Source organism: Eubalaena glacialis, chromosome 9 (genome assembly GCF_028564815.1).
Source record: "Eubalaena glacialis isolate mEubGla1 chromosome 9, mEubGla1.1.hap2.+ XY, whole genome shotgun sequence".
NCBI classification, from domain to species: domain Eukaryota; kingdom Metazoa; phylum Chordata; class Mammalia; order Artiodactyla; family Balaenidae; genus Eubalaena; species Eubalaena glacialis.
In genome coordinates, this window is record NC_083724.1 from 116,984,264 (window position 1) to 117,000,134 (window position 15,871).

The 15,871-nt window shown below is 35.7% G+C and overlaps 1 protein-coding gene across 1 annotated transcript in view; it reads left to right on the forward strand.

Moving 5' to 3' along the window:
• Positions 1–12,344, forward strand: part of MTMR9 (myotubularin related protein 9) — a 71,504-nt gene extending 59,160 nt beyond the window's left edge. Inside the window, exons 9-10 of the mRNA XM_061199470.1 lie at positions 3,511–3,662; positions 11,646–12,344. Of these exons, the coding sequence (XP_061055453.1) occupies positions 3,511–3,662; positions 11,646–11,809 (316 nt within the window). The 3' untranslated portion in view covers positions 11,810–12,344. The remainder of the gene's footprint in view (positions 1–3,510; positions 3,663–11,645) is intronic.
• Positions 12,345–15,871: the final 3,527 nt, after the last annotated feature.

Genomic DNA, 15,871 nt, shown 5'->3' on the forward strand with positions numbered 1-15,871 from the left:
AAATTATTAATTTTTTCCTATTTTTTTCCTTATTAATAGATGAAAAGTTTAATGCTTCCTGACTTTAGGGTTCTATTCATCTCTGTTCTAGAATTCTGCTAGTCAGAATAGAGTTTAATTAGAAGAGATGACCTAAGAGAAAGCAATGACCATCCTTTTTTTTCCCTTTTAAATATTACATACTAAAGAATGAGAACTTTTAAGATTTGTTATGAATACAAAGTCTGAAATTACTTGAACCCTGTGAATTTGGGAGATTGGAGTATTAACTAACCTAATAAGATTTTTAAAAAATCTTCAAAAACCACTGAAACTTCTTGGTAAAAGATGACTTCAGTTAAAAGGGAAGATGTAACATTTTTTAAAAACAGCTTTATTGAGATATAATGCATTTACCATAATATTCAGCCATTTAAAGTATATTTATTGTGATTTTTTTAATGGTATATTCAGAGTTGTGCAGCCAGCACTGCACCTAATTTTAGAACATTTTCATTGCCCCCAAAACAAACCCCATATCCATTGCCAGTCACTATCCATTTTCCCTCCCTCCATCCCCTAGCCCCTGGTAACCACAAATCTGCTTAGTCTATAAATTTGCCTGTTTGAATATTTCATATAAATGGAATCATACAGTATGTGGCCTTTTATGATTGGCTTCTTTCACTAAGTATATTTCCAAGGTTCATCCATGTTGTAGAATGGGTTGTTTCCATCATTTGGCTACCATAAATAATGCTGCATTAAACATTTGTATACAAGTTTTTGTGTGGACATATATCCATTTATCTTAGATATAAACCTAGGAGTGGAATTGTGGGTCATATGGTAACTGACATTTTGAGGAGCTGTGAAAGAAAGTGGCAGCACCATTTTACATTCCCACCAGCAATGTATGAGGGCTCCAGTTTCTCCACATCTCCACCATTTTTTATTGTCTGCCCTTTTGATTCAGTCATCCTAGTGGGTGTAAAGTGGTGTAAATCTCATTATAAGTGATTTGCATTTCCTTAATGGACCAGTGGTGTTGATCAGCTTTGCATGTGTTTGTTGGGCATTTGTGTATCACTTCTTTGGAAAAATATCTATTCGGATATTTTTTGCCAATTTTTTCATTGGGTTATTTGTCTTTATTGTTGAGTTGTAAGAAAATTTTGATAGAGATTGCATTGGAATCTGTGGATCACTTTGGGTAGTTATTACTGCCTTAACAATGTTGTCTTCCAGTCTATGAACATGGGATGTCTTTCCATTTATTTAGGTCTTTAATTCCTTTCAGCAATATTTTATAGTTTTCAGTATACAAATATTTTACCTCTTCGGTTAAATTTATTCTTGGTATGTTAATATTTTGAATGCTGTTGTAAATGGAATTTTTTTTTTTTTTGGAGTATTCACTGCTGGCATATAGAAACGTGACTGTTTTTGTGTGTCTATCTTGTACCCTGCAGTTTTGCCAAATTTATGTATTAGCTCTAGTAGTTAGTGTGTGTGTGTGGATTCTTTGGGATTTTCTATGCATAGGATCATGTTATTTGCAAGTAGAGATCATTGTACTTCTTCCTTTCTACTTTGGATGTGTTTTCTTTCTTTTTCATGTCTAATGAATTTCCAGTACAGTGTTGAATGGCAGTGGTGAAAGCAGGCACTCTTGTTTTATTCCTGATCTTAGGGAGAAAGCTTTCAGTCTTTCACATGAGTGTGATGTTGAGTATGATGTTAGCTGTGTTTTTTTTCATAAGTACCCTTTACCATGTTGAGGAAGTTCCCTTCTATTCCTAATTTATTGAGTGTTTTTATCATGAAAAGATGTTCGGTTTTGTCATCTGCTTTTTCTGCATTAATTGCAATGATCATGTGGTTTTTTTCCCTTTGTTCTATTAATGTGGTGTATTACATTGATTGATTTTCTTATGTTGATTTTCTTATGTTTCTTATGTTGATTTGTTTCTTATATTGATTTTCTTACTTAGGATAAATCTCACTTGGTCATGGTATATAATCCTTTTAATATGCTGTTGTATTTGGTTTGCTAGTAGTTTGCTGAGAATTTTTGCATCTATATTAGTAAGGGACATTGGCCTATTACAGTTTTCTTGTATCATTGTCTGGCTTTGGCATCAGGGTGATAATAGCTTCATAAAATGAGTTAGGAAATATTCCTTCCTTTTCTATTTGTTGGGGAGTTTGAGAAGGATTGGTCATTTTTCTTTTATATTTGATAGAATTTACCAGTGAAACCATCTGGTCCTAGACTTTTCTTTGTGGAGAGAGTATTTGTTACTGAGTCAATTTCCTTATTTGTTATAGGTCTGTTGAGATTTTTTATTTCTTCAGTCAGTTTAGGTAATTTTTGTGTTTATAGGAATTTGTCCATTTCATCCAGATTATCTAATTTGTTGGTGTGCAGCTGTTAATAGTATTTTCTTAAAATCTTTTTTATTTCTGTAAGGTCAGTAGTAATGTCCCATTTTCATTTTTGATTTTAGTTATTTGCATCTTCCTTTTTATTTGTCATTCTATCCAGAGGAACAATTTTGTTGATCTTTTCAGAGAACCAACTTTTGGTCTCATTGATGTTATTCTTTAAAAAAGTTTTTTTGCCTGTCTCCTCTGTAATCTTATTTTTTCCTTCCTTCTGCAAGCATTGGCTTAGTTTGCTCTCCTTTGTCTAGTTCCTTAAGGTGTAAAGTTAGATTATTGATTTGAGATCTTTCTTTTTTAACATAGGTTCTTGCTATACATTTCCCTCTGAGCATTACTTTCACTGGAGTTGTGTTAGCATGTTGTGTTTTTGTTTTCATTCATCTGTATTTTCTAACTTCTCTTGTGATGTCTTCTTTAAACCATTGGTTGTTTGAAAGTGTGTTATATAATTCCACATATTTATGAATTTTCCAGTTTTTCTTCTGTTATCGATTTCTAACTTCATTCCCTCGTGGTCGAAGAAGATGCTTTGTATGATCTCAGTCTTTTAAAATTTATTGAGCTTTGTTTTGTGGCCTACCATGTGGTCTGGCCTGGAGAATGCTTCATGTCCACTTGAGAAGAATGTGTGTTCTGCTGTTGGGTAGAGTTTTCTATATTTGTCTTACATTTTGTTCAGGTCCTACATTTCCTTATTTATCTTCTGTCTAGTTATTGGGATAGTGAAATCCTCAACTATATTAGAGAATTGTCTGTTTCTCTGTTCCATTACGTCAGTTTTTGCTTCATATGTTTTGTGGCTCGGGTGCAACATACATATATATTTATAATTATTATATCTTCTTGGTGGATTAACTCTTCGTTGCCAGCTTTGGAAGCCTGCAAAACAGTCTTTGTTTTGATGTTGTTGACAGGTAAAAATGCTGACAAATATTTTAATTTTACAACATTTTGTTCCTCTGCTACAAGTCTTGTGTTCTGCTTTCTAACATACAGAGAAAAGAAATTGTCCTATTAGAAGGAGCATTTAATAGTGGTTGTCATAAATTAATTGCTTTAATGGCAATTTTCTTTCTTGATCAGATGTAAGTTGAAGCTACAGCAGAAAACGATGTCTCTATGGTCCTGGGTCAACCGGCCCAGTGAACTGAGTAAGTTCACCAACCCTCTCTTTGAAGCCAACAATCTTGTCATCTGGCCTTCGGTTGCTCCACAGAGTCTTCAGCTGTGGGAGGGTAAGCCATGCATCCTTTGCAAACCTTTTATTAATATAGTCTAGGATGTTCTCTTGACTGCCTGTGGGTACATGAGTACATGGATACTGCTGTTTATATCGGATATTTTCTCAAGATAAGAAGGTACATTACTTTTTTTTTATTGTGACAAAAACACAAAATTTACCAACTTAACCATCTTTGAGTGTGCAATTCAGTATGGTTAAGTATATCATGTTGCTGTGAAACAGGTCTCCAGAACTTTTCATCTTGTAAATCTAAAACTCTGTACCCATAAACAACTTCTCAGGGCCCCTCTCCAGCCCCAGGCAACCACCATTCTGCTTTCTGTCTCTGGATTTGACTACTCCAGGTACCTCATGTAAGTGGAACCATACAGTATTTGTCCTTTTGTGACTGGCTTATTTCACTTAGCATAATTAATGTGCTCAAGGCTCATCCATGTGGTAGCATGGGACAGGATCTCCTTCCTCTTTAAGGGTGAGTAATTTTCCATTGTGTGTGTGTGTGACGTTTTATTTATCCATCCGTCAGTGGGCACATAGGCGTGCAAACATTTCTTTGAGGCCCTGCTTTCCATTCTTTGGGGTATGTACCCAGAAGTGGAATTGCTGGATCATATGGTAATTCTACGTTCAGTATTTTGAGGAACAGTAATTCTGTTTTCCGTAATGACTGCATCATTTTACAACCCCACCAGCAATGAACAAGGGTTCCAGTTTCTCCACATCTTCATCAATGCTTGTTATTTTCTGCTTTTTCCCCCCTTTGATAGGCCATCCTAATGGGTGTGAGGAAAAGTATATTACTTTTTGCGTAGAAAAGTGATAGGTGGTTGGGACAGGAATAAACTGGAAGCTCCTAGGAGATGGTTTCTGTTTGCTTTATTAAGTAGTCGTTAGGTAGATTCTTCTGTTGAAGGCTGTTGAAGGGGTAATGAGCTAGTCATTCTAGTAAGATTCCATAAAACGTACATAAATGCCATCCATCAATGCAGTAATACAGATGTCCTGTTTGTGTGGAACAGTAATCCAGGCTTAATTTTCATGTCTATTCTAAAGAACGTGTTTTACCTGCATTAATTTTTCAGATTCCTGAAGCTTATCTCCTTAAATACTAAAGCTTGTTTTTTAAAAAATAACCAAAACCTATCTAAAACATATCCGTTCATTAAACAAAAGACTATAAAATACCATTTAATTTCTTTTTAACCAATTTGAAGGTTAGTAAGTACATTTTTATTCCTCTTTATATTAAACAATATAAGGCATACACACAGGAATGATAGCTGTTTGGTAAACTGAAGTACTATAAATGTCAGTTAGTATACTGTGTTCTAATACATTATGCTCTCAAGGGCAATTCTTGTGTGGAAACTGCCCATTGTGTGTAAAAGGGTCTCAGGTTGCTTTGCTTCCTTGTTTTGAGACCGAGCCTGTTTCTGTCGCTTCTCCGGCTGTCAGTTCTCACGGCTTGTTCCACTTGGCATATCTGTCATTAGCTGCTTCCTCCCCCTCAGTTTATGCTTCTAATCTTATCAGTCGAGGTGTCCCCTAGTTAGAACTGTGGGAAAGTGGCCTCAGTCTCCAGGGTCTCTGAGTCTGAGCTTTAGTGCTTTGGGGATTTGGGGCTGCTCAGAACTTCTCCTTGCTTATTGAGTGTTTAGATAGTCACATATGCAGGACAGGTGATCTCTTAAATGAGAGATTACAGCTGTACTACTTGTTTAAGACTTCTGGGACAATTTACCTAAAAGCTACTGTCATGTTTAATAACTGAAACGAGAATCTAGTTAGTTGGGAGGAAAGCCAAAATTGGGAGTCCGATGGCCTAAAGGACAATTTAACTTGTTTTTACCAAACCTCATTGACAGTTTAGGGATTATGTGATTGATAGAAGAAAATTTTTTTGTTATATGAATGAGTTCCTGCTACTCCATTAAGAAAGGGGTTTCTCTGTATGTTTAGTACCTCCTCAACTTAGAACTGGAAGAAATCCTATGTTAGGTATAATATTCTCCTGGTAAGTATATGGATTGTATAATGACACTACTCTGGCCTTAAAATGTCTCTCTGCTGTTTATAATTACATTGTAGTCATCGTAGTCAACCATTAAGTAATTCCTGTATTGAAGAACAGGATTTTAAAAATAAGCTCATTTGAACAGACATATGGACACCAAGGGGGGAAAACAGCGGTGGGGTGGGGATGGTGGTGTGCTGAATTGGGCGATTGGGATTGACATGTATACACTGATGTGTATAAAATTGATGACTAATAAGAACCTGCAGTATAAAAAAAAAAAAAAAAGCTCATTTAATAGAAAAATCAACACAGGTTAGTCTTTAGTCTTTGTTTCTATCTTCTTCTTCTATCTAGCATTTGGACACATTACAGAAGGACTCTCTAGGGTGCATGGCAGTTTGGTTTATGGAAAGTATTCTAATCATAAAACCTCTGTGAACTTGCCAGCTGCTGATTTGTTGCAGCCTGGAAGGTGTTTGTGCCTCCTGACTTGAGTATCTTTAAGCCGTTACTTTGGGCTGATATGTTAACGTACATCTGTGTAGAGGAGAAAATGTCTTTTACTCAATAATAAAAGGATAATTATTGTTATTTGGGGAAAGAAGCAGTTGCCTACAGAATTGGAAGACTGTCTCGTAAGTAACACAGAGGGAGAGAGAGTGCTGAAGTTTAGGCTTTTAAATAACAGTTTGTGTAGTTCTGCTTTTGCTGTAACTGCCACTTTTCCAGTGAAAGTGATTTCACACATGTAGGTCTTACAGGTCTGGATAAAGTTCTGTAATTGTTTAAAGAAAGAAAGAAAGATTTGTATTGTGAAACTATAAAGTTTATCACATTGTAAATGATCAGTTTGTATTCCTGAATATATCAGAGAATGGGATTTTGATCTTTTGAAGAATTAATGAGCATGTACATAGTGACTTTTTTTGGAATATTTGAATTTTATTTTTTTATACAGCAGGTTCTTATTAGTTATCCATTTTATACATATTAGTGTATACATGTCAATCCCAATCTCCCAGTTCATCCCACCCCCACCCCCCCGCCGCTTTCCCCCCTTGGTGTCCATACGTTTGTTCTCTACATCTGTGTCTCTATTTCTGCCCTGCAAACTGGTTCATCTGTACCATTTTTCTAGGTTCCACATATATGCGTTAATATATGATATTTGTTTTTTCTCTTTCTGACTTACTTCACTCTGTATGACAGTCTCTAGATCCATCCACGTCATTACAAATGACCCAGTTTCGTTCCTTTTTATGGCTGAGTAACATTCCATTGTATATATGTACCACATCTTCTTTATCCGTTCATCTGTTGATGGGCATTTAGGTTGCTTCCATGACCTGGCTATTGTAAATAGTGTTGCAATGAACATTGGGGTGCATGTGTCTTTTTGAATTATGGTTTTCTCAGGATATATGCCCAGTAGTGGGATTGCTGGGTCATATGGTAATTCTATTTTTAGTTTTTTAAGGAACCTCCATACTGTTCTCCATAGTGGCTGTATCAATTTACATTCCCACCAACAGTGCAAGAGGGTTCCCTTTTCTCCACACCCTCTCCAGCATTTGTTGTTCGTAGATTTTCTGATGATACCAATTTTGACTGTTGTGAGGTGATATCTCATTGTAGTTTTGATTTGCATTTCTCTAATAATTAGTGATGTTGAGCAGCTTTTCACGTGCTTCTTGGCTATCTGTACATCTTCTTTAGAGAAATGTCTATTTAGGTCTTCTGCCCATTTTTTGAGTGGGTTGTTTGTTTTTTTAATATTGAGCTGCATGAGCTGTTTGTATATTTTGGAGATTAATCCTATGTCCATTGATTTGTTTGCAAATATTTTCTCCCATTCTGAGGGTTGTCTTTTTATCTTGTTTGTAGTTTCCTTTGCTGTGCAAAAGCTTTTAAGTTTCATTAGTCCCGTTTGTTTGTTTTTATTTCCATTACTCTAGGAGGTGGATCAAAAAAGGTCTTGCTGTGATTTATGTCAGAGAGTGTTCTTCCTGTGTTTTCCTCTAAGGGTTTTATAGTGTCCAGTCTTATATTTAGGTCTCTAATCCATTTTGAGTTTATTTTTGTGTATGGTGTTAGGGAGTGTTCTAATTTCATTCTTTTACATGTAGCTGTCCAGTTTTCCCAGCACCACTTATTGAAGAGACTGTCTTTTCTCCATTGTATATCCTTGCCTCCTCTGTCATAGTTTAGTTGACCATAGGTGCGTGGGTTTATCTCTGGGCTTTCTATCCTGTTCCATTGATCTATATTTCTGTTTTTGTGCCAGTACCATACTGTCTTGATTACTGTAGCTTTGGAGTATAGTCTGAAGTCAGGGAGTCTGATTCCTCCAGCTCCATTTTTTTTTTTTTTTTTTTTTTTTATTTTAAACATCTTTATTGAAGTATAATTGCTTTACAATGGTGTGCTAGCTTCTGCTTTACAACAAAGTGAATCAGTTACACATATACATATGTTGCCATATCTCTTCCCTCTTGCATCTCCCTCCCTCCCACCCTCCCTATCCCACCCCTCTAGGTGGTCACAAAGCACCGAGCTGATCTCCCTGTGCTATGCGGCTGCTTCCCACTAGTTATCTATTTTACATTTGGTAGTGTATATATGTCCATGACACTCTCTCACCCTGTCACATCTCACCCCTCCCCCTCCCCATATCCTCAAGTCCATTCTCTAGTAGGTCTGTGTCTTTATTCCCATCTTGCCACTAGGTTCTTCATGACCTCTTTTTTTTTTTTTTCCCTTAGATTCCATATATATGTGTTAGCATACTGTATTTGTTTTTCTCTTTCTGACTTACTTCACTCTGTATGACAGACTCTAACTCCATCTCCAGCTCCATTTTTTTCCCTCAAGACTGCTTTGGCTATTCGGGGTCTTTTGTGTCTCCATACAGATTTTAAGATTTTTTGTTCTAGTTCTGTAAAAAATGCCCTTGGTAATTTGATAGGGATTGCATTGAATCTGTAGATTGCTTTGGGTAGTAGAGTCATTTTCACAATATTGATTCTTCCAATCCAAGAACATGGTATATCTCTCCATCTGTTGGTATCATCTTTAATTTCTTTCATCAGTGTCTTATAGTTTTCAGCATACAGGTCTTTTGTCTCCCTAGGTAGGTTTATTCCTAGGTATTTTATTCTTTTTGTTGCAGTGGTAAATGGGAGTGTTTCCTTGGGAGTGTTTCCTTAATTTCTCTTTCAGATTTTTCATCATTAGTGTATAGGAATGCAAGAGATTTCTGTGCATTAATTTTGTATCCTGTAACTTTACCAAATTCATTGATTAGCTCTAGTTGTTTTCTGGTAGCAACTTTAGGATTCTCTATGTATAGTATCATGTCATCTGCAAACAGTGACAGTTTCACTTCTTCTTTTCCAATTTGTATTCCTTTTATTTCTTTTTCTTCTCTGATTGCTGTGGCTAGGACTTGCAAAACTATGTTGAATAATAGTGGTGAGAGTGGACATCCTTGTCTTGTTCCTGATCTTAGAGGAAATGGTTTCAGTTTTTCACCATTGAGAATGATGTTTGCTGTGGGTTTGTCATATATGGCCTTTATTACGTTGAGGTAGGTTCCCTCTATGCCCACTTTCTGGAGAGTTTTTATCATAAATCGGTGTTGAATTTTGTCAAAAGCTTTTCCTGCATCTATTGAGATGATCATATGGTGTTTATTCTTCAATTTGTTAATATGGTGTATCGCATGGATTGATTTGCGTATATTGAAGAATCCTTGTGTCCCTGGAATAAATCCCACTTGATCATGGTGTATGATCCTTTTAATGTGTTGCTGGATTCTGTTTGCTAGTATTTTGTTGAGGATTTTTGCATCTATATTCATCAGTGATATTGGTCTGTAATTTTCTTTTTTTGTAGTATCTTTGTCTGGTTTTGGTATCAGGGTGATGGTGGCCTCATAGAATGAGTTTGGGAGTGTTCCTTCCTCTGCAATTTTTTGGAAGAGTTTGAGAAGGATGGGTGTTACCTCGTCTCTAAATGTTTGATAGAATTCACCTGTGAAGCCATCTGGTCCTGGACTTTTGTTTGTTGGAAGATTTTTAATCACAGTTTCAATTTCATTACTTGTGATTGGTTTGTTCATATTTTCTATTTCTTCCTGGTTCAGTCTTGGAAAGTTATACCTTTCTAAGAATTTGTCCATTTCTTCCAGGTTGTCCATTTTATTGGCATAGAGTTGCTTGTAGTAGGTCTCTTAGGATGCTTTGTATTTCTGCTGTGTCTGTTGTAACTTCTTCTTTTTCATTTCTAATTTTATTGATTTGAGTCCTCTCCCTCTTTTTCTTGATGAGTCTGGCTAATGGTTTATCAATTTTGTGTATCTTCTCCAAGAACTAGCTTTTAGTTTTATTGATCTTTGCTATTGTTTTCTTTGTTTCTATTTCATTTATTTCTGCTCTGATCTTTATGATTCCTTTCCTTCTGCTAACTTTGGGTTTTGTTTGTTCTTCTTTTTCTAGTTCCTTTAGGTGTAAGGTTAGATTGTTTATTTGAGATTTTTCTTGTTTCTTGAGGTAGGCTTGTATTGCTATAAACTTCCCTCTTAGAACTGCTTTTGCTGCCTCACAGAGGTTTTGGATTGTCGTTTTTTCGTTGTAATTTGTCTCTAGGTATGTTTTGATTTCTTCAGTGATCTCTTGGCTATTTAGTAACGTATTGTTTAGCCTCCATGTGTTCGTGTTTTTTATGTTTTTTTCCCCTGTAATTGATTTCTAATCTCATAGCATTGTGGTCAGAAAAGATGCTTGATATGATTTCAGTTTTAAATTTACTGAGGCTTGATTTGTGACCCAAGATGTGATCTATCCTAGAGAATATTCCATGTGCACTTGAGAAGAAAGTGTAATCTGCTGTTTTTGGATGGAATGTCCTATAAATATCCATTAAATCTATCTGGTCTATTGTGTCATTTAAAGCTTGTGTTTCCTTATTAATTTTCTGTTTGGATGATCTGTCCATTGGTGTAAGTGAGGTGTTAAAGTCCCCCACTATTATTGTGTTACTGTCAATTTCCTCTTTTATAGCTGTTAGCAGTTGCCTTATGTATTGAGGTGCTCCTATGTTGGGGCATATAGATTTATAATTGTTATGTCTTCCTCTTGGATAGATCCCTTGATTGTTATGTAGTGTCCTTCCTTGTCTCTTGTAACATCCTTTATTTTAAAGTCTATTTTGTCTGATATGAGTATTGCTACTCCAGCTTTCTTTTGATTTCCATTTGCATGGAATATCTTTTTCCATCCCCTCACTTTCAGTCTGTATGTGTCCCTAGGTCTGAAGTGGGTCTCTTGTAGACAGCATATATATGGGTCTTGTTCTTGTATCCATTCAGCAAGCCTGTGTCTTTTGGTTGGAGCATTTAATCCATTCACGTTTAGGGTAATTATCAATAATTATCGATATGTATGTTCCTATTACCATTTTCTTAATTGTTATGGGTTTGTTTTTGTAGGTCCTTTTCTTCTCCTGTGTCTCCCTCTTAGAGAAGTTCCTTTAGCATTTGTTGTACAGCTGGTTTGGTGCTGAATTCTCTTAGCTTTTGTTTGTCTGTGAAGCTTTTGATTTCTCCACTGAATCTGAATGAGATCCTTGCTGGATAGAGTAATCTTTGTTGTAGGTTCTTCCCTTTCATCACTTTAAATATATCATGCCACTCCCTTCTGGCTTGTAGAGTTTCTCCTGAGAAATCAGCTGTTAACCTTATGGGGGTTCCCTCATAGTGACTTCTTGAATACTGTATTCAATTGTACTCTTTCAGTACCTCAAGATTGCTGTATATTTTAGAGTATAATAAAACACAGATGTGAATTGTGAAAAAATGAGAAGGATTATAATGCATGGGATTATATATTAACCACAATTATAATGCTAATCCATTGTGTGTATCTTTACCCTTCTGTTTTTCTTTCGTGCATTCAATAGGTATTTTTCTACGTTGGAACAGATCCTCCAAGTATTTGGATGAAGCATATGAAGAAATGGTTAACATCATTGAATATAACAAGGAATTACAAGCAAAAGTCAATATCCTTAGGCGGCAGTTGGCAGAACTGGAGACTGAGGATGGGATGCAGGAGAGCCCCTGAATTCCAGATCCCCTGCAGCCCTCGGAGGACCGTCCGGACTGGTATCCCATCTCTCTCTCCCTTGCCCTTCAGTTCACTTTCACACAGTAGCCTTAAACTTAAGGCTTTAGATGTGAGAACCTTCTAATATAATGGACTCTTCAAAACTTTTATGAATGGAACTTACTATAATTATTCATGTTTCATGTGGCCTGTTAGGCCTTTTCACTTTGGGAGCAGGAAGGAGGTGCTAGTCATTTTATTTTACATGAAACAAGTGACCTATTTAATGCCATTTGTGTTATACGCCATTTCACCCTAAGCTTTTCTCTGCATCCACTTTCCAAACAGTGCTCCACACCAGTCAAGGATATGATTAATCTCTTAGGGAATATCTGTTAGTTTAAAAAAAGGATCAGACTTTGAAGCACTCCAAATATAGAAATATTTTTCAAACCTGAAATGGTTGGTAAACCAAGAATTTTGTGTTTAATGTGCCATTTCCAATATCTTTGCCACATAAAAAAGCCATTCTCTTTAAAACAGTTTTGGACTGACAGAGCTGAATTCATCCTCATTCTGATTTGTCAAGAAAGCAAAAGCTGAATATTTATTCAAGGTCAATTATTTTTACAAGGGCAACAGCTATAGTCCTCTGATATTTACATTAAGAAGAAGTAAATTTATTGTAACAGTAGACACTAAAATATGTGCAATATAGAAATAAAGTAGGAATTTGTTACTGATAAGGTATCATTAGTGTTGAATTGGTTTTTCAGGGTTTTGACACACATGTTAAATGTGTGTCAAATGCTGGATGTAACCTTAAACTGTCATTTAGAATAGATGTTAATTTGTTATGATTAAGCTACAAATACGGTTTCCTTAAACCAGAGATGCACTGCCCTTGTCTGAAGTTCTTATTGCACTGGTTTATGTACGGATATGTGTGTTTTATTGTGTTTTGTTTTATTTTTAAATATTCTAAGAGTTTACTAATACTATGGTTAAAATTTTCTTATTGTCTTGAGCCTTTTGAAAATTTATCTTGACTCTGCTGATTTGTCCATTATATGTTAGGCAAATAATAATTTAAGTGGAGGTGAAAGTTTATGAACATGATGCAGCTATGTTTTAATCTTCAGAAGCCAATTTGAAATGTTTCAATGTTACAGAAACAATGATGACTATATTTATATGCTATGCTGGTTTATGCCTGCAATTCTAAAAGTTTGTGGTTTGGTGCTTTCCTTATACATTTTTGTTTTGTGGCACAGGTCGTTTTAACAGATACTGTCAATTCTAGTTTTCCTTTAAAAGGATAGTTGAAGGGCAATCTTTAATACCATTTCCATCCCATCTATATATAACCATTTCATTGTAAAACACAACAAAACTGAACCCTGCTTTAGGGCTATGTATTGAAGTAAAATTTTAATTCTTCAAAATCGACTGTAGCAAAATCTATGGCCACATCCTTAGAAAGTGGCAAATACTTTCTATCTCCAGTTGCCCAAACTTTTTTTTTTTCTGTTTCCTCAGACTTGTAGCAAAAGGCTAGACAGCAATCCACAGTTGGAGCTCTCTTTTGGTAAATTTGTCTGCTTTCTCCTCTAAGCCAAGCCCAGTTTTATTCGTGACCTGTTTTCTTGGCTGTAGTTATGAATCTTGGGGCATTAAAGCCCTCACCTAAAGGCTAATAAGGCAAGGAGCAAAGAAGATGTACTTTCTTGCTGTAGATATCTGTGTGTTGTGTGAAATGTCTGTATTAATTTTTTAAAAGAGGAAACACCCTAGCATTTTATGGATCCTCAAAATTGAAGGAGCCTTCTTCTCCTCAGTTAATGGACGCATAAGGAAAACCATATAGAGATTTTTTTTTAGTGATTCTTTCTTTAGAAGTGACTCTCACTGGTAATATTAATTGGCCATAAGGCTTCTGTGGGTGGAAACTTTGGAGGGATTTTTTTATTAGGCTTGGTCATGGAGAAATTGTATGCCATCAACTTATACCTGTCTTCCTGATGAACATTTTACATGTGAGCCAGAGTACAATAATAGCATAGTGTTTCAATTTTTCTTTCTCTTACTGAGACAGCAATCATAAGCTGTTTGGACAAGTTTGTGTTTTAGTGTTAATTTATAATTAGGGATTGTCCAAACCTCAGTTCTGTTTACAGGGTGTAAAAACAAACTTTGGTATCAATGTACTTTCAAAGGGGTCATCTAATAAGGCAAATACTAAGGTTTCCCCAAACCTGAGAACTCTGTCAAAGACAAGTGCTTTATCAATATAATTTGCAGAGGGTTTTTATTAAGTTACTCATCCCTTGGATAAAAAGAATAATTACAGTGGATATACTTATAAGAAGCTACTTCTTAAAGGTTAAGTTTGGAGAATTGTCTTTGATAAATATTGCTTTAAAAACTTTAATGAAGAGAATGATGGCCGAATTAGTGAGCATGCAGATTGCCCCATTACAAGCCAATAATAAAGTGAGATATAATCAAGTTCGTGTACATTATTGTGAAGGCTGGTTTACATTTTTGGAATGCAAAAAAGTAAGCCCCGGGGCTTCCCTGGTGGCACAGTGGTTGAGAATCTGCCTGGCAATGCAGGGGACACGGGTTCGAGTCCTGGTCTGGGAAGATCCCACATGCCGCGGAGCGACTAGGCCCGTGAGCCACAATTGCTGAGCCTGCGTGTCTGGAGCCTGTGCTCCGCAACAAGAGAGGCCACGATAGTGAGAGGCCCGCGCACCGCGATGACGAGTGGCCCCCACTTGCCACAACTAGAGAAAGCCCTCGCACAGAAACGAAGACCCAACACAGCCATTAAAAAAAAAAAAAAAAAAGCCCCACAAAGAATATTTTAAAAATATTGCTACAGTACAGGGATCCTTAGATTTAAATTAATAATTTAAAAAAAATCAGAAGAACATAGTTTGTTGGTTATATAAAAATGCTGAAACTTTTTGGGTGGTCTAAGACTTTTCAGTAGCTGTTTGAAATTTTCAATTTTGATTTTATTAAATGGGAAGAACACAAGCAGAAATTATAAAACCTTATAGGTTTAAGACACCTATAAATTTGTTTTATTTCTAAGAAAAATTAGGCCTTTGAAGCAAGTTTTTAAAGTGATTTTTGGGAAAACTTTGGAAGACAATAGATAGTCACTTAAGATCCGTTTGGAGAATTTTAAAACTTTTCTTTGAATTCTAAAGCCTGATTTTGTAGAGGTGATATGTCACTGCTTTTCATTTTAAAGGATGAAAATTTAGTGAGATTTTATTCTTTGATTCAGTCAGTATTTATGTTAAATAAAAAAGTCAATATCATGGAAAAGATTTGACCAGTAATTGTCTCTTGAAGTGAAAAATAGGAGGAACATTTTGCTGCATTTAAAAATAATCTGCTTAAAGATGTAACTCTTAAAGTTATCTGGTTTCAAGATTAGCTGTTTTAATTGTCAGTCTTAACTAAGTCACCAGGTTCACTTACTATCAGACCTTACCCTGAGACACAGTTTTGGTATTTACCCATATCCAGATTTAATGAATTAAAACGACATGAGCCTATTAGGAGCACTCTTTATCAGAGAGGTATTTCCTGGACAAAAAATGGGCAGTATTTAGAACAGTTAGTCCCCTGGTTCTGGAAGCTTTGAAATTTATGAGAGAATGAAGTCATTCATTCAGTACCTCTGATACAGGTTTATCCTATACCTCAGGACAACACAGATTAATTATTTCTTATTCTTTAACATGGCTCAGATCTTCCCCCTCCAGAGCTGGTACAATAAGTTATTATAGGTAGTATTTTTTGTAATTCACCATCTTAACAAAAAACAGTAAAAGACTGGTTTCTACATTAATATTTATTCTCAGATGGTATGAAATGCTAATTTTTGTTTTCTTGAATAAAACGACTTCTGCCTTCACTCAGTCCTTATAATCTAGTGTCCACAGCATTTTCTTCCTTTAAACCAAAAGCCCAGAAGAGACCTTCTGAAACTCTAGGGCTAGGTTTTAGACAGTCTGAACTTCTAATCTAAATTCCCTTTAAAATAAACTAATGTCCTAT